Below are 15,228 nucleotides of genomic sequence, written 5' to 3'. Positions count from 1 at the left end.
TTTTGTGGCCTTTTCTCATGGATTAACTGAAATGTGAAGTTTTCCCTGCTTTTATCCCACCACCAATATTCCATTTGGGCTTTATTGCCTCGGGTGGATGTTGGGAAAGGAGGAGCAAAGCTGAACTCTCAGCATTAGCAAAGAAATGAAGGAATTCAAGGATTTATGGATTTCAATCCCAGTTTTCCAAGCCAGGAGGAGCCTTTTCAGCAGGAGAAAAGCTTTTCCTGGCGCTGAGGGTGGGTGGGAGTGTCACCCTCAGGTGGGCCCAGCTCCAACCTCTTTCCCTCTGCAGGTGAGGGGCTCTCCAGGCTCTGTGCTGGCTTCCAAGGATTCCCAGGAGCTGCTTCCCAAGGGAAATGTTGTGTGCCCAGATCCAGATCCTTGTCCTGGCCCTGGCCACGGGGCCATTCCGAGCTGGGGCTGCTCATGAAGGTGAGTGACAAGTGACACCTGGGTCACCACAGGGACATTTTGGGGAGGAAAACCCCTTTTCCAAGCAGATTTTCCTGAAACCACGCATGGATCTGTCAGGGTGGAGCTGTGGGGCCTTTAATTCCTGCTCAGGACCCTCTTAGGTTGGGATGGTGTGGATAACAGAGCACCTCCAAAGGAATTCAGGACTTGCAGGGACGAATCCTCTCCTTGTGCTGGCAGGAATTTCCTCCTGGAGCTCCTGCCCCAAGCAGAGATGAGACACAAGGGCAGGAGGGCCCTGCAGAGAAGATCCTCAGGGGAATTCAGGGCCTGAATTCCTGCTCTGGGATTGAATTCAGGCCTGGATCTGGGATTGAATTCAGGGCCTGAATTCCTGCTCTGGGATTGAATTCAGGCCTGGATCTGGGATTGAATTCAGGGCCTGAATTCCTGCTCTGGGATTGAATTCAGGCCTTAATCTGGGATTGAATTCAGGCCTTAATCTGGGATTGAATTCCTGCTCTGGGATTGAATTCAGGCCTGGAACTGGGATTGAATTCAGGGCCTGGGATTGAATTCAGGGCCTGAATTCCTGCTCTGGGATTGAATTCAGGCCTGAATCTGGGATTGAATTCAGGCCTGAATCTGGGATTGAATTCAGGGTCTGAATTCCTGCTCTGGGATTGAATTCAGGGCCTGAATTCCTGCTCTGGGATTGAATTCAGGCCTGGATCTGGGATTGAATTCAGGGCCCGAATTCCTGCTCTGGGATTGAATTCAGGCCTGAATTCCTGCTCTGGGGATTCATGGAGAAATCAGGGCTCTGCTCATTGTCCTGCCTCTGCTCCAGAGGAAAGTGGGGAGAAAGGGAAAACAAATCCCCTCTGAATTCCAAGACCTGGTTCCAGCCACCACACAGGAAATGGGAGAGGAAAATCCTCAAGGAAGCCTTGAATCCTTCTCCTGCTTTTTAGGGAGTGGGGATGGCACAAGGATTCACCTCCCCAGCTCCATGCAGGCTCACAAAGAGCTTTGGGGGATGAGGGGCTGGATCCAAAAAGCAGGAGGAAAAGGAATTCCAGGGAAGAGCCTCATGGATGTATGTTTTGGTCTCAGGTGGGGAAGATCCTTGGGAGCATCCCCCAGAGCTCCCAGAATTGTCCCAGGCTGGGTGGGATCCTCCTTTTTCCAACAGCCCCCAGGTTTGGAGGTGCAGATCCATCTAAACCCGTTAAATTCAACAAGGAGTTAATGGAATCTTCAGCATCAGCTCGGAAATTAGCTTAATTAAGCTGCTATCCATCAATTAACCAAGAAACTCAACTCTGGTGCTGTTTAATTCCGGGCTGGGAGTGGGGCAATAAATCAAAGTTTGGAAATGTCTCTGGCATCATCCATGATGGATGGAACAGGATGTTCAGGGAAAATTCCAACTCCCATCCTATCCCCCTGTGATTGATAGAGCTGTCCAGGGTGGGATTTCCTCCAGAAGATACCAATCAAAATATCTTTAACATCCCACGTCTCCCATGATAGCTCCGGGTGCCTGATCCAAGCAGGAATTCTGAGGTTTTGGGAAATTTTTGCCCAAAAAAAAAAGAAAAGCCCCCAGAATGAGCTGGGATTGTCGCGTTTTTAGGGGAAAGGGCAAAACCACCATTTTTGGAAAATCTCACCCTTTGGAATCCCATATTTGTTGTTTTCCTCCTCATTATCCCCAGATGCAAATGAGGGTGGGGTGAGGAAGACTCTCAAAAATCAGGATGGATGGAGGAAGCTCTGCCTTGGACAGGGACCTTCCACTATCCCAGGTTCTTCCTGGCCTTGGAGACTTCCCAGGATGGGGCATCTCTGGATGAGAAGCTTCTCCTGGGTCAGAACATTCAAATGAAGAATTAAGAGGAAATTGAGGGGAACACAACGATCTGGGAAACACCTAAACATGGTCTCTCCATCTCCTCCCCTTTGGTGTCCTGGGAATTCGGGTGGCTCTGGGATTGTCCCTCACTCCCTGTCCCTCTTGTCCCCCAGCCTGCAGGACAGCAGAGGTGGCTGAGATCCTGTTCCTGGTGGGGCACTCGGAGGGAAGCACAGGGAAGGAGAGCTCCCGGCTGCTCCAGGATTTCATCGGGAGCGTGGCCAGATCCTTCGAGATGGGAGCAGGAGGGGTCCAGCTGGGCCTGGCTCTGTATGGGGAGACACCAAGGTGGGTCTGAGCCTCCTCCTCCAGCCTCTCCTGGGGTCCAGCTCATGGATGGAGCTTCTGCAGCTCTGGGGAACCTCTGAGCAAGAGCTGAACCCTCAGCAGAGTGACCCAGAGGTGCTTGGACACAGGGAATTCTTTCAGGGCAGGAAGGAAGGGTTTCACACTCAAATTCCAATTTCAGGGCAGGAAGGATGGGTTTCACACTCAAATTCCAATTTCAGGGCAGGAAGGATGGGTTTAACCTTCAAATTCCCATTCAGGTCAGGAAGGATGGGTTTAACATCCAAATTCCCAGTTCAGGTCAGGAAGGATGGGTTTAACATCCAAATTCCCAGTTCAGGTCAGGAAGGATGGGTTTAACACTGAAATTCCCAGTTCAGGATAGGAAGGGTGGGTTTAACACTCAAATTCCAAGTTCAGGGCAGGAGGGATGGGTTTAACACTCAAATTCCAAGTTCAGGGCAGGAGGGATGGGTTTAACACTCAAATTCCAATTTGAGGGCAGGAGGGATGGGTTTAACACTCAAATTGCAAGTTTTAGGTCCTGGGTTGAGGTACCAGGGTCTGGGGCTTGTTCCCTGCACTCCCCTGACCACTGTGAGGAGAATTTTCTGGGATGAGTTGAATCCATGGAATGGTTTGGGTGGGAAGGGACCTTAAAGACCATTTCATCCCAGTTCTCATGGGCAGGGACACCTTCCCGTATCCCAGGGTGCTCCAAGCCCTGTCCAGCCTGGCCTTGGACACTTCCAGGGATCCAGGGGCAGCCTCAGCTTCTCTGGGCAACTGGAAAAACACTAAATGTCAACTTTATTGCTGGTCATGGCCACTTTCAGTGCACCCGTTGCTCTTTATTCCCCCCTCTCCCATTCCCAGGATGAGTGTGGAGCTCACGGATTTCGTGACCATCAGGGAATGGCTAGATGCAGCTCAGGATCTCTCCTCCAAAGGCAGCAGCCTCTACACAGGCTCAGCCCTGGCTTTTGCAGCTCAGGCCTTGGCCCACCAGGACACCCTGAAACAGGCGGCAGCAAAGGTGGGTGAGCTCCTGGGGTGTTGTCCAAGGAGCAGATGGGTCATCCCAGAATCCTGGAATGGTTTAGGTCAGAAGGGAACTCAAAGTCCATCCAGTGTCACTCCTCTACCATGGGCAGGGACACGTTCCACCATCCCAGGCTGCTCCAAACCCCATCCAACCTGACCTTGGACATTGCAGGGATGCAGGGGCAGCCACAGCTCCTTGGGCAATTCCAGCCCAGCCAGGAGTTCCTCATTCCCAAGATCCCACCCATTCCTGCCCTCTGGCAGTGGGAAGCCATTTCCACTTTGTCCCATCACTCCATGACCTTGCAAGTTGTCCCTCTCCACAGGGAAGAATTCTTTCCTAGTATCCAATCCAAACCTAATCCTCCTTTGAGAGCTGATCATGAGGATTTGTAGGGGTGAATCCTCTCCCAGTGCTGGCAGGAATTTCCTCCTGGAGCTCCTGCCTCAAGCAGAGATGAGACACAAGGGCAGGAGGGCCCTGCAGAGAAGATCCTCAGGGGAGCAGCTCATGGCAATGATTCCATGGGAGCTTCCTCAAGGTGTGGGGTTTTTGAAGGATTTCATTCCAAGAGAGGGATTTCAGGGATGCAAAACCCCACAGCTCCCTTTGTGACCTCCTGATGTCGAGCCCATTTCTTCCCTGGCTGTTATCCCAACCCTTGCAGGTGGTGGTTCTGATCACAGATGGGAAATCCAGCGATTCCATGGAAGAGGGAGCCTGGATCCTGCAGGATGGAGGGGTGACAGTGTTTGCTGTGGGTACGTGTGGCCACCAAATCCTCTGTGTGACCAACCCTGGTTCTTCTCCTGTGTGACCAACCCTGGTTCTTCTCCTGTGTGACCAACCCTCGTTCTTCTCCTGTGTGACCAACCCTGGTTCTTCTCCCCGGGGAATACTCCTGATTCTCAACACTCTTTTCCTAAAAACTGCTCCCATCCCTAAGCTCAGCCTTTCCTGCAAGTCCAGGAAAATTGTTGTGTTCTTGGATATTTTTGCTGTTGTCAAAAACTGGTTTATTCAGTGAGAATCTGAGGTTTTATATCTGTCAAAGCCACTTGGTAATTCAGAAGGGGTTTGGTAAATGGTTCCACGAAAGTCAAAATGTTTTGATGTGACATTTAGGGAAAAAAAAAGCAATTGAAAATGTTTTTGCTTCTGAAGTTCTCTCTTAATGGGACTCAGAGATTGACTCAAAAATGTTCCTCAGAATAATTCCTTGAGCAACAAAAGGTTCCACTGCTCCCCCCATACCCAAGAGTGAAATTCCACCAGCCAAATCCTTCTCTTCCCCAAATATTTCAGGGAATGACAGGAATGGGGGTGAGATTTGAATACAAAGAGCAACCAGGTCGATTTGAACCAACGTGAGGTGAAATTGGGGAAGGATTGGTTTGTTGGGTGGGTTGTTCCCCCTTTTTTTTTGTTCAACCACAGGAACGCCCTGGAATTTTCAAACAGCCTCCCAAAATCCCGTTGTCTGCTCAGCACAAGAATGTCTCTGTACCCAATGGGAAGGACCAGGCCAGATCCTGCCCTGTTCCTTTTTTTTCCCACCTCTCAGCCCATTACCAGCACTGACACCATCTCTATGACACCTCTGGAGACATCCTGACCTCTTTGCCCTGGTGGAAGAGGCTTCCCCTGCTTCCCCCATCCAGCTTGAGGCTCCATTCCTTGTTCCCTCCTTTTCCTTGGCAGCACAACCCAAAATTGGCATCAAACTCAAAGCCCAGCACGTTGCTCCCCCTTCCCAAAGCCTGCCCTGCCCCACGGATGATGTTTGATGTCCTCTTTCCCTCCCTAGGGATCAAGGACGCTGACAAGAACGAGTTGGGCAGGATTGCTTCAGATCCCACTGCGGAGCACCTGCTTTACGTGGAGGATTTCCAGCTGCTCCCAGATGTGGCTCCCAAACTCTCTCGGAGGCTCTGCTTCACCGCCTCGGAGCCACCACGGCCTGTCAGGCGCAGGGTGCAAGGTGTGGCCGGGTTCTCCCCGATCCTGCTTTCCATCTGCTCAAACCAGCCCCTGGATGTGCTTCCATGGGGATGAACTTCCCACGTCCCTCTGAGGGAGCTGGAGGGGTTGGGTGATCCCGGAGGAGCAACCAGCTCCTGCTTGGGGACTGTGGTCCTGGGTGGTTTTCTTGTGGCTGCATCTCCATGGTTTGTTTGGGGATACCAGATCCTGGTATCCGTATTTTTTGATTTATTTTTTTAGAGATATCAGATCCTGGTATACCTATTTTTTTATTATTTTTTTAGAGATACCAGATCCTGGTATCCCTATTTTTTTATTTGTTTTAGGGATACCAGATCCTGGTGTCTCTATTTTTTGATAAATTTTTTTTTAGGGATACCAGATCCTGGTATCCCTATATTTTGATTTTTTTTTTTTAGGGAGACCAGATTCTGGTATCCCTATTTTTTGAATTTTTTAGGGATATCAGGTCCTGGTATCCCTATTTTTTTATTCTTTTAGGGATATCAGGTCCTGGTATCCCTATTTTTTTATTCTTTTAGGGATATCAGGTCCTGGTATCCCTATTTTTTTATTCTTTTAGGGATATCACATCCTGGTATCCCTGTTTTTTGATTTTTTTTTTTTAGGGATACTAGATCCTGGTATCTCTATTTTTTGATTTTTTTTTTAGGGATACTAGATCCTGGTATCCCTATTTTTTGATTTTTTTAAGGATATCAGATCCTGGTATCCCTGTTTTTTGATTTTTTTTTTTTTTTTTTAGGGATACTAGATCCTGGTATCTCTATTTTTTTATTTTTTTTTAAGGGATACTAGATCCTGGTATCCCTAATTTTTGATTATTTTTTTTTAAGGATACCAGATCATGGTATCCCTATTTTTTGATTTTTTTTTTTTTGTTTTTTTTGATGCTCAATCAAACAAAAGGAGCAGCAATGGGATGGAGCAGCATTTCTGTTCCTTGGGGTATTTTGCTGTGGGATCATCACAGGGAATTCTGGCAGCACAGCTCAGGTCTGGGGAAGAGCTCCATTCCCTGCTGAAGATCCAAAGAGATTTCCGGAAGGAGATTTCCGGAAGGAGATTTCCAGAAGATCTCCAAATATATTTCCAAAGAGATCCTGACCCTGCAGTGAATCCAGATGTGATGGCACTGAATTCCTGCCCCTTCTTGTCTCACAAGCTCAGGAGAAGCTGAGTTCAAAGCTTGGGGTAGAAATGGGGAGAACTTCACCTGAGACTTTAATGGGTCTCTGGTTTTTTGGGCTTCTTTTGTGGTTCTGCAGCACTTCAGGGCTCCCTGTGACATTCCATGGAAAATCCAGGCTTCCTGAGGCATTCCATGGAGAGCCCAAGCTTCCTGGCAGATTTTTCCAATGTTGGGAAGGTGAAGGGCGGGGAGGAGCTGCTGCCCCGTGCATTAACCAGGTGTTCACTGGGGAAGTGTAACCAAAAAACTTTTGGTTTCCTGCTTTGCGCTGTCAAAAAAACTGGCCAAAAAAACTCCTGCTGGATCATCTCCTGTCTGGAAACAGATCCCAGGTGTTCCTGTGCTCCCAACCTGAGTGACACCCATTGCTTTCTCTGTGTGGGATGTGTGGGATGTGTTGACTCCATCCATGAACTTCCACATGTGGTGGAATCCAATGCAAGCTCTTTCATTTGTGTTCTTGCAGCTGAGCAGATCCTGGGCCCTCGGGAGCTGCATGTCAGCGAGCACAGCCACAGCTCCCTGAGGCTCTCATGGGTGGCAGCCACGGGCAGGGTGACAGGGTACCATGTCCATGTCCACCCCTCGCTGCCACCGGGGCAGCTGGAGCCAGAGCACCAGAGACAGGTAGGGTCATGCTCCCACGTCACAGGGCCCCAGCTGGGGTTCAGCTCCCAATGTTGGGGTTCAGTTCCCAGTGTTGTGGGTTCATCCCGTGTTGAGGGCACAACCTAGTTAGGAGGTGGCACCATGTCCTTCAGCCATCCTGGGCACAGCAGAATTGGTGGGAATTCCTGAGGGTTGAAGTGAAGGTGTAGATACACCATGGGACCTGCCAGTTTCAGTTCTCAGTGTTGAGTTCAGTTCCCAATGTTGGATTTCCTTTCCCAATGTTGTGGGGTCGTCCCATGTTGATCCCACAGCCCAGTTAGGAGGTGGCACCATGTCCCTAACTATTCTGGTCACAACGGAATTGATGGGAATTCCTGAGGGTTGAAGTGAAGCTGTAGATCCACCATGGGATCCACCAGTTTCAGTTCCCAAAGTTGGGGGTTCATTCTGTGTTGAGGGCACAGCCCAGTTAGGAGGTCACATCACGTCCCTCAGCCATCCTGGGCACAGCGGGATTGGCAGGAATTCCTGAGGGCTGAAGTGGAGGTGTGGATCCACCAGTTTCAGTTCTCAGTGTTGGGTTTCCTTTCCCAATGTTGTGGGGTCATTCCCTGTTAAGGGCACAGCCCAGTTAGGAGGTGGCACCATGTCCCTCAACTGTCCTGGGCACAGTGGGATTGGCAGGAATTCCTGAGGATTGACATGAAGCTATAGATCCATTCTGGGTGTAGATCCACCAGTTTCAGTTCCCAAAGTTGGGTGTTCATCCCATGTTGAGGGCACAGCACAGTTAGGAGGTCACTCCATGTCCCACAGCCGTCCTGGTGACAGCGGGATTGGTAGGAATTCCTGAAGGTTGAAGTGGAGGTGTGGATCCACTATTGGATCCACCAGTTTCAGTTCCCAGTGTTGTGGGGTCATGCCATGTTGAGGGCACAGCCTGGTTAGGAGGTGACACCACATCCCTCAGCCGTCCTGGGACAGCAGGATTGGCAGGAATTCCTGAGGGTTGAAGTGGAGATGTGCATCCACCATGGGATCCACCAGTTTCAATCCCCAATGTTGGGTTTTAGTTCCCAATGTTGGGTTTCCTTTCCCAATGTTGTGGGGTCATCCCATGTTGAGGGCACAGCCCAGTGAGGAGGTCACACCTCAGCCATCCTGGGCACAGTGGGATTGGTAGGAATTCCTGAGGATTAACGTGAAGCTGTAGATCCACCATGGGTATGGATCCACCATTCCCAGTGCTGGTTCCAGCTCCCAATGTTGGGGGGGTCATGCTGGGTTTAGAGGTGGCACCCAACCTTCCCAATACCCAATCCTTCCTCTCCTTATCTTTATGGTGCCACCACTCCATCCCATCCAGCCTCTCTGGCAGCATCTCCTGCTCCTCCTGCTGCCAAGGCTGTTCATTTTGGTGAGATCTCTGTGGATTTTGGGATTTTCCATGTCCTTGTGTGAGGGATGCTGCCGTGTGCTCCAGTTCATCCCACACAGCACAAAGTTTGGGAGTAAAACTGAAGGGCACAAGATACTTGCCCTAAAAGCTTTGATTCCTAATAATAGAACAAAGCTATGAAAGCTTAAATTATTAAAGTGGAGATTATTAATTGTATTAATTATTAAAATTGTATTTAACTGGAATGATCATCCTTGGCAGCTTCTGTGTTTTCCCTGTTATTATGAGATCCTGAACTTCTGTTTCCATGTCCTGCCCTCAGGTTACATCAAAAATTCCTTCTCTGAGCTTAAAAAGGAACTTTCTTGGTTGTTTTCCCTTCATTTTCTTCAAAGGAATTTGAGATCACCTTTGCCCTTATGCACTCGCCATGTTTTATTTCCTGGGCTATTCCACAATTTGAGGCTCACAACCTCTGGGTGAGGGTTTAAGAGGCTCCTGCTCATGGGAGTCACCTGGAGGAGGTGTGGCAGGTGGCCTGGTGTTCTGCTATGGGTGTGACACCCATGTCCCTTGTCCCCCTGTGTGGCAGATGGAGGTGGACGGGGACACCACCACGGTGCTGGTGACAGGTCTGAAGCCCAGCACCAAGTACGTGCTGACAGTGAGGGCCAGCTATGGAGGGACCCTCGGGGAGCCAGCAGCCACCAAAGGGAAAACAGGTGAGGGTCCCCTGGGATGGGGGGAGGGATGGATGGAGGGATGATGGATGGATGAGGGATGGAGGCTTGGAAGAAAGGAAGGAAGGATGGAGGGATGGTGGGAGGAAAGGAGGGGGTGGGTGGGTGGATGGATGGATTGTGGGATGGAGGGATGAGGGAAGGAAGGATGGATGGATGGATGGATGGATGGATGGATGGATGGATGGATGGATGGATGGATGGATGGATGAGAGATGGATGGATGAGAGATGGATGGATGAGAGATGGATGGATGAGAGATGGATGGATGAGAGATGGATGGATGAGAGATGGATGGATGAGAGATGGATGGATGAGAGATGGATGGATGAGAGATGGATGGATGAGAGATGGATGGATGGATGGATGGATGGATGGATGGATGGATGGATGGATGGATGGATGAGAGATGGATGGATGAGAGATGGATGGATGAGAGATGGATGGATGGATGGATGGATGGATGGATGGATGGATGGATGGATGGATGGATGGATGGATGGATGGATGGATGGATGGGTTTGGAGCTTCAAATTTTACTAGAGAAGCTTCCATTGAGTCCTGAGGTGCAGGAAGCTCCTTGGCTTTCCAAACTCCTCCAAGAGGAGCCTGGACGAGGCTGGATCCAATCCCAACCCCAGGCTGTCAATGCATTAAATCTAAGGAGTTATAGAGGTGTGGTTGAACCTTTGTCCAAGGATAAAGATGGCAAACATGGTTTATTTATATTATATAAAATTTATATTAAAATTCATGATTCCTTATGATAAATAAGTAGATTACAAGATCTTAATAAGAATTATTTACTGCACGGTAGAGAAGCTAAAACTACCAGGACAGGACAGAATCATGCACTTTATCAAAGTAATTATACCATAGTAATTACATTGAAGTGATTATATTACAGTAATTGTAATATAATTAGCAAAAAAAAACCAACACAATTCTTGAAGTAGAGGTTGATGTCACTCACCCAGACCAATGTCCAGGGGCAGATCTCTTCTTCTGACCCTCAAGGGGTGACTTTGAGGGGTGTCCCCACCCAAAGCAGGAATCTCCATTCCCAAGAAAGGACATGGGGACATGTCAGGAGAACATTTGAAAGTGGGTCTGGACTTTCACCACCTCTGCTTTCAGGGATTTTCACAGTTTAGGGGGTTCACTACTCCCACTCTGCTCCCTGGATGAAGCCCCAATCCTGCTCAGCCCGAGGGGTTTTGTGAAGAATTATTCCTTCCTTCCTTCTCTGCCTTTTGCTCACCCTCTGTGACGTCCGGAATTGTTTGTCTTCTTGAGGGAAGGTCTCTGACAGGATGAATAAATAAAGGGGTGACTTTGAGGGGTGTCCCCACCAAAAGCAGGAATCTCCATTCCCAGGAAGGGACATGGGGATATGTCAGGAGAACGTTTGAAAGTGGGACTGGACTTCCATCACCTCTGCTTTTAGGGATTTTCTGAGTTCCCTAATGCCACTCTGCTCCTGGGATGAAGCTCCAATCCTGCTTAGCCTGAGGGATTTTGTGAAGAATTATTCCTTCCCTCCCTTCCCTTTCTTCCCTGACTTTTGTTCCCTCCCCTCACCCCCTGCAACGTCGGGAATTGTTTGTCTTCTTGAGGGAAAGTCTCTGACAGGATGAATAAATAAAGCTTCTCAATGAGGTTTGGCTCATCTGTACTTGCCAACAAGATGGAATGTCTTTATGGGTGGAAATAAAGCCATTTGATCTCTCCTCGTATTATCCCCAACACGAAGCCAGAGGCAGGAGCCATAAATCCACCTGCTGTGGCTGGCTGGATCCAAACGGGCTCCTCTCCCTTGGAATTGTGGCTGTGGGAGCAAAGCAGGCTTTGATTCATGGCTCTGATTCCTGCTCAGTCTGCAAGAAATGCAGAGTTTCCCCTGCCATGGGGAGATTTCCTCTGCTTGTGAGAGGGTATTTCAGATCCCAGCACCATTCCCAGAGAAAACTCCCAAACTTTCAGCCCTGGGATGTTTCATCCCTATTGGAACAAAGGGTTGGTAGGAGGGGGATTGTTGATTTTAAGGAACCAGAGTTGGTGCTTCTCCTCTTTGTGTCTCTCTGCCCCTGAGGACAAAAGATTTTCCAAGGATTTTTCCATTATTCTGGCACTGCCACCTCCATTTCTGCCCTATTTTTATGTCCCAAAGCTCCCGTGCCTCCAGTCACCAATTTCCGTGTGATAGAAGAAGGACTTTTCAGCCTGAGGGTGGCTTGGACACCTCCCCTGGGCAAGCTGGAGGGCTACAAGATCTACATCCCCAGGGGTGAGTTTTATTACTTCTTTATTAATTTTAGTCAATTTTTAGTTGATTCTTCTTATCTTTTTCTTGGCGTTTGCTTTAAAAGGAGCAGTGATCCAAGGGCAGAGAAGGTGCTGTGAACTCCTGGCATGACTGTGGAAAACGTCCAGGATAGACATTTCCAAATATTGTGGTTCTTCTAGGATGAAGGAGACTCCTTGGAAGAACAAGCTGAGGATGATGCTGTGAATTCCTTGTTTTCCCTGGCACATCCAGATGTTTTTCCCTCTCGAGTACCTGCTCTGGTTGGATTTGGGATGAGTTTAGGGTGCCTCCCACTCCTCTCTGTGGGATCTGAGGTCTGGCACAGCACAGCCAGAGTTCCAAGCAACACCACATGGATTGGGAGACTCCAACCATGACCCTGAGCCACCTCCATGGTGTGAAGACCTCCCTGGCGGGATTTATCCTCATGGGAATCCTTCACCATCCCTTTTCCCCTCGATTTTGCAGCCAACAAGCCCGGGGTGACCCTCGAGCAGATCCTGCGGGGCGATGTCTCTTCCCACCTGCTGGAAAACCTGCAGGAGGACAGGGAATACAGCATCAGCATCTACGCCGTGTATCCCGAGGGCCCGAGCCAGCCCGTGGCTGCTCTGGGCAGGACACGTAAGAGATGGGTGGGCCCTTTTGTCCCCCCTCCCCGTGGTTTGTCCTTTTTGTCCCCAGCTGTCCTGTCCCCACCTCAGAGTCGGTGCCCTCGTGCACCAGGATCTTCCCAATTCCATCCTAACTCTTCCCTCATGGACATGGGCATCCTCAGTGCCATCCTAAAGTTTTGGGGGAATCGTTTTCCCTCCTGTTTTGCACCCACACTTCACAAAGTTGGTGCTCGGGGATGTTTGGTCCTGAATAGTCACAGGTTGGAATGTTCTCCCTCTGGTTCATGAGATGATTTCAGTCCCCTGGGCAGGAGCTCCTAGAAATCCCTCTCTTGGCATTGTTAAGGCTGGAAAAAACCCTCGAAGATCCCTGAATCCAACCATCCCCACCTCGGAGTTGGTGCCCTCACGCACCAGGATCTTCCCAATTCCATCCTAACTCTTCCCTCATGGACATTCCCTCAATGCCAACATAAAGTTTGGAGGAATGTGGGAGATCGTTTCCCTCCTGTTTTGCACCCACACTTCACAAGGTTGATTGGTCCCAAACAGGGGACAAGGACAGATTGGGTTGTTCTCCCTCTGGTTTATGAGATGCCCTCAGCTCCTGGGCAGGAGCTCCTGGAAATCCCCTTTTTGGCATCATTAAGGCTGGAAAATCCCTCTAAGATCCCCAAATCCAACCATCCCCACCTCAGAGTTGGTGCCCTCACGCACCAGGATCTTCCCAATTCTATCCCAACTCTTCCCTCGTGTGGGATCTCAGCACCTCAGGATGGAGGTGCAGAGTGGCCGAGACCACCCTTGGGGGGCTCGGGAGTCCTGGAATGTTGCCAGAAGTGTCTGGTGGCTGGACTTTGATCCGACACAGGAGATGAGACCTGTATGAGGACTGGGAGGAATTCACTGGGTGAATGGTGAAGGGATAAGTTAGTTAAAGTGTAAAACACAGGGTTTAGGATTTTGGTACAGGGGGGTCTAAAGAAGTAAGATGGAGGAATTGGGGCGTGTCCTGTTCTTCTTCTTCTTCTTCTTGGCCTCCATCTTCTGTGGTGATGGTGGCACTTTGGGATTGGTTATTACTAGAAGTGCACCGGTTAATAAGGGTAGAAGGTATTGGGGAAAAATGATAAATATTGTACACGTAACTTCGGGTATAAAGATAAGTGACCGCCCCGGGGCTTGTGGAGTGTGCCCATGGCTGACTTGCTGTGCAGACCTCTGTCGGGCTGAAAGAAAATCTTTTAGATAAACAATTAATAAACACCAAGACCAAGACAAGATCAGAAGTCTCTCCTCGTCCTTTGAAGCGCCGGGCTCTTCAAGGCCATCCCTGGGCCTTTCCAGGTCATCTAAACAGCACCTTGTAAGAAAACTTACAAGCCTAAACAGCCGAGAAACCGAGCAAGTGGCATCCCTGAGCTATCTCCGGTCATAAATCAGCAGCAAAGAGAAACATGAAATCTACACCCTCGTGGACATGGGCATCCTCAGTGCCATCCTAAAATTTGGGGGAATGTGGGAGATTGTGAAGTGTGGGTGCAAAACAGGAGGGACAATGAGGTTGGTTGGTCCCAAACAGGGGACAGGGACAGGTTGGGCTATTCTCCCTCTGGTTTATGAGATGGTTTCAGCCCCTGGGCAGGAGCTCCTGGAAATCTCTCTCAGGGAATCATTAAGGCTGGAAAAACCCTGTAAGATCTCTGAATCCAACTGTCACCAACCACGTCCCCAAGTGCCACATCCATGTGGCTTTGAAATCTCTCCAGGGATGTGACTCCACCACTGCCCTGGGCAGCTCCTCCAATGCCTGACCCCCCTTTCCATCCAGAGGTTTTTTCCAAAATCCAACCTGAACCTCCCCTGGCACAGCTTGAGGCCATTCCCTCTTGTCCTGCCCCTCATTCCATGGGAGCAGAGCCCAGTTCCACCTGGCCACCTCCCTTCAGGTGTTCCCTTCACCCAGGTGAGCTGGAGGAACATTCATAGAGAAATATTAAGTTTCCCCAAAAGTCCTCCATTCCCAACTGAGGGCTCCTAAATTTTATTTCTTTTCCTCCTTGCAGTGAAACTCCTGCCTGTGGAGAACCTCGTGCTGCAGAACGAGACCACGGACACACTCCAGGCCCGGTGGAGCCCTGTGCGGGGAGCAACGGGATACAGGCTCACCTGGACATCAGCAGGTATGGATGGGGTGGGATTCAGGCTCACCTGGACATCACCTGGACAGGGCTGGGGGTGTGTAGGGCACACAGGGCATGGAAAAGGTGGGATCTGTGAGATTCCCAAGGTGTTGGATGCACTTTGGATTGGATTGGATTGGATTGGATTGGATTGGATTGGATTGGATTGGATTCCATCTTTGTCCAGAGGGAATTTGGATTTTTTTTTTTTCTCTGCCGTGGGTGCCAAAATTTCCTGCTGTGGCTCTGCATGAAGCAGGCTGGTGGATATCCAGCCTTGTTACCTGGAATTGTTATTCCTTGAGGAGCCTTGGAATAGCTGAGAAGCTGGGAAAACCCTCCCTGCAGAGCTGCACAGCCCTGAGTATTGGGGGTCACCCCTTTTTTGGGGGACAGCTGAGTGTGTGTTTTTTTGGGGGGACAGCCTGGAAGTGCCTGTGCTGGTGGCTTTTCTCACTGCAGCACTAAAACCAAACTGCATTCCCCAGAATCCTCATTTTTCGGC

At 49.7% G+C, this 15,228-nt stretch overlaps 1 protein-coding gene across 1 annotated transcript in view; it reads left to right on the top strand.

The window, feature by feature from the left end:
• Window positions 1-359: 359 nt before the first annotated feature.
• Window positions 360-15,228, top strand: part of LOC132073050 (collagen alpha-1(VII) chain-like) — a 35,851-nt gene continuing 20,982 nt past the window's right edge. The window contains exons 1-10 of the mRNA XM_059471738.1: window positions 360-435; window positions 2,449-2,623; window positions 3,500-3,524; window positions 4,336-4,429; window positions 5,476-5,649; window positions 7,331-7,491; window positions 9,468-9,597; window positions 11,786-11,902; window positions 12,392-12,547; window positions 14,607-14,723. Of these exons, the coding sequence (XP_059327721.1) occupies window positions 360-435; window positions 2,449-2,623; window positions 3,500-3,524; window positions 4,336-4,429; window positions 5,476-5,649; window positions 7,331-7,491; window positions 9,468-9,597; window positions 11,786-11,902; window positions 12,392-12,547; window positions 14,607-14,723 (1,225 nt within the window). The remainder of the gene's footprint in view (window positions 436-2,448; window positions 2,624-3,499; window positions 3,525-4,335; window positions 4,430-5,475; window positions 5,650-7,330; window positions 7,492-9,467; window positions 9,598-11,785; window positions 11,903-12,391; window positions 12,548-14,606; window positions 14,724-15,228) is intronic.

This window comes from Ammospiza nelsoni, chromosome 5, assembly GCF_027579445.1.
Source record: "Ammospiza nelsoni isolate bAmmNel1 chromosome 5, bAmmNel1.pri, whole genome shotgun sequence".
Classification (NCBI taxonomy): domain Eukaryota; kingdom Metazoa; phylum Chordata; class Aves; order Passeriformes; family Passerellidae; genus Ammospiza; species Ammospiza nelsoni.
The sequence above is the reverse complement of the archived record's forward strand: the minus strand, read 5'-3'. Positions and strand labels throughout refer to the sequence as shown.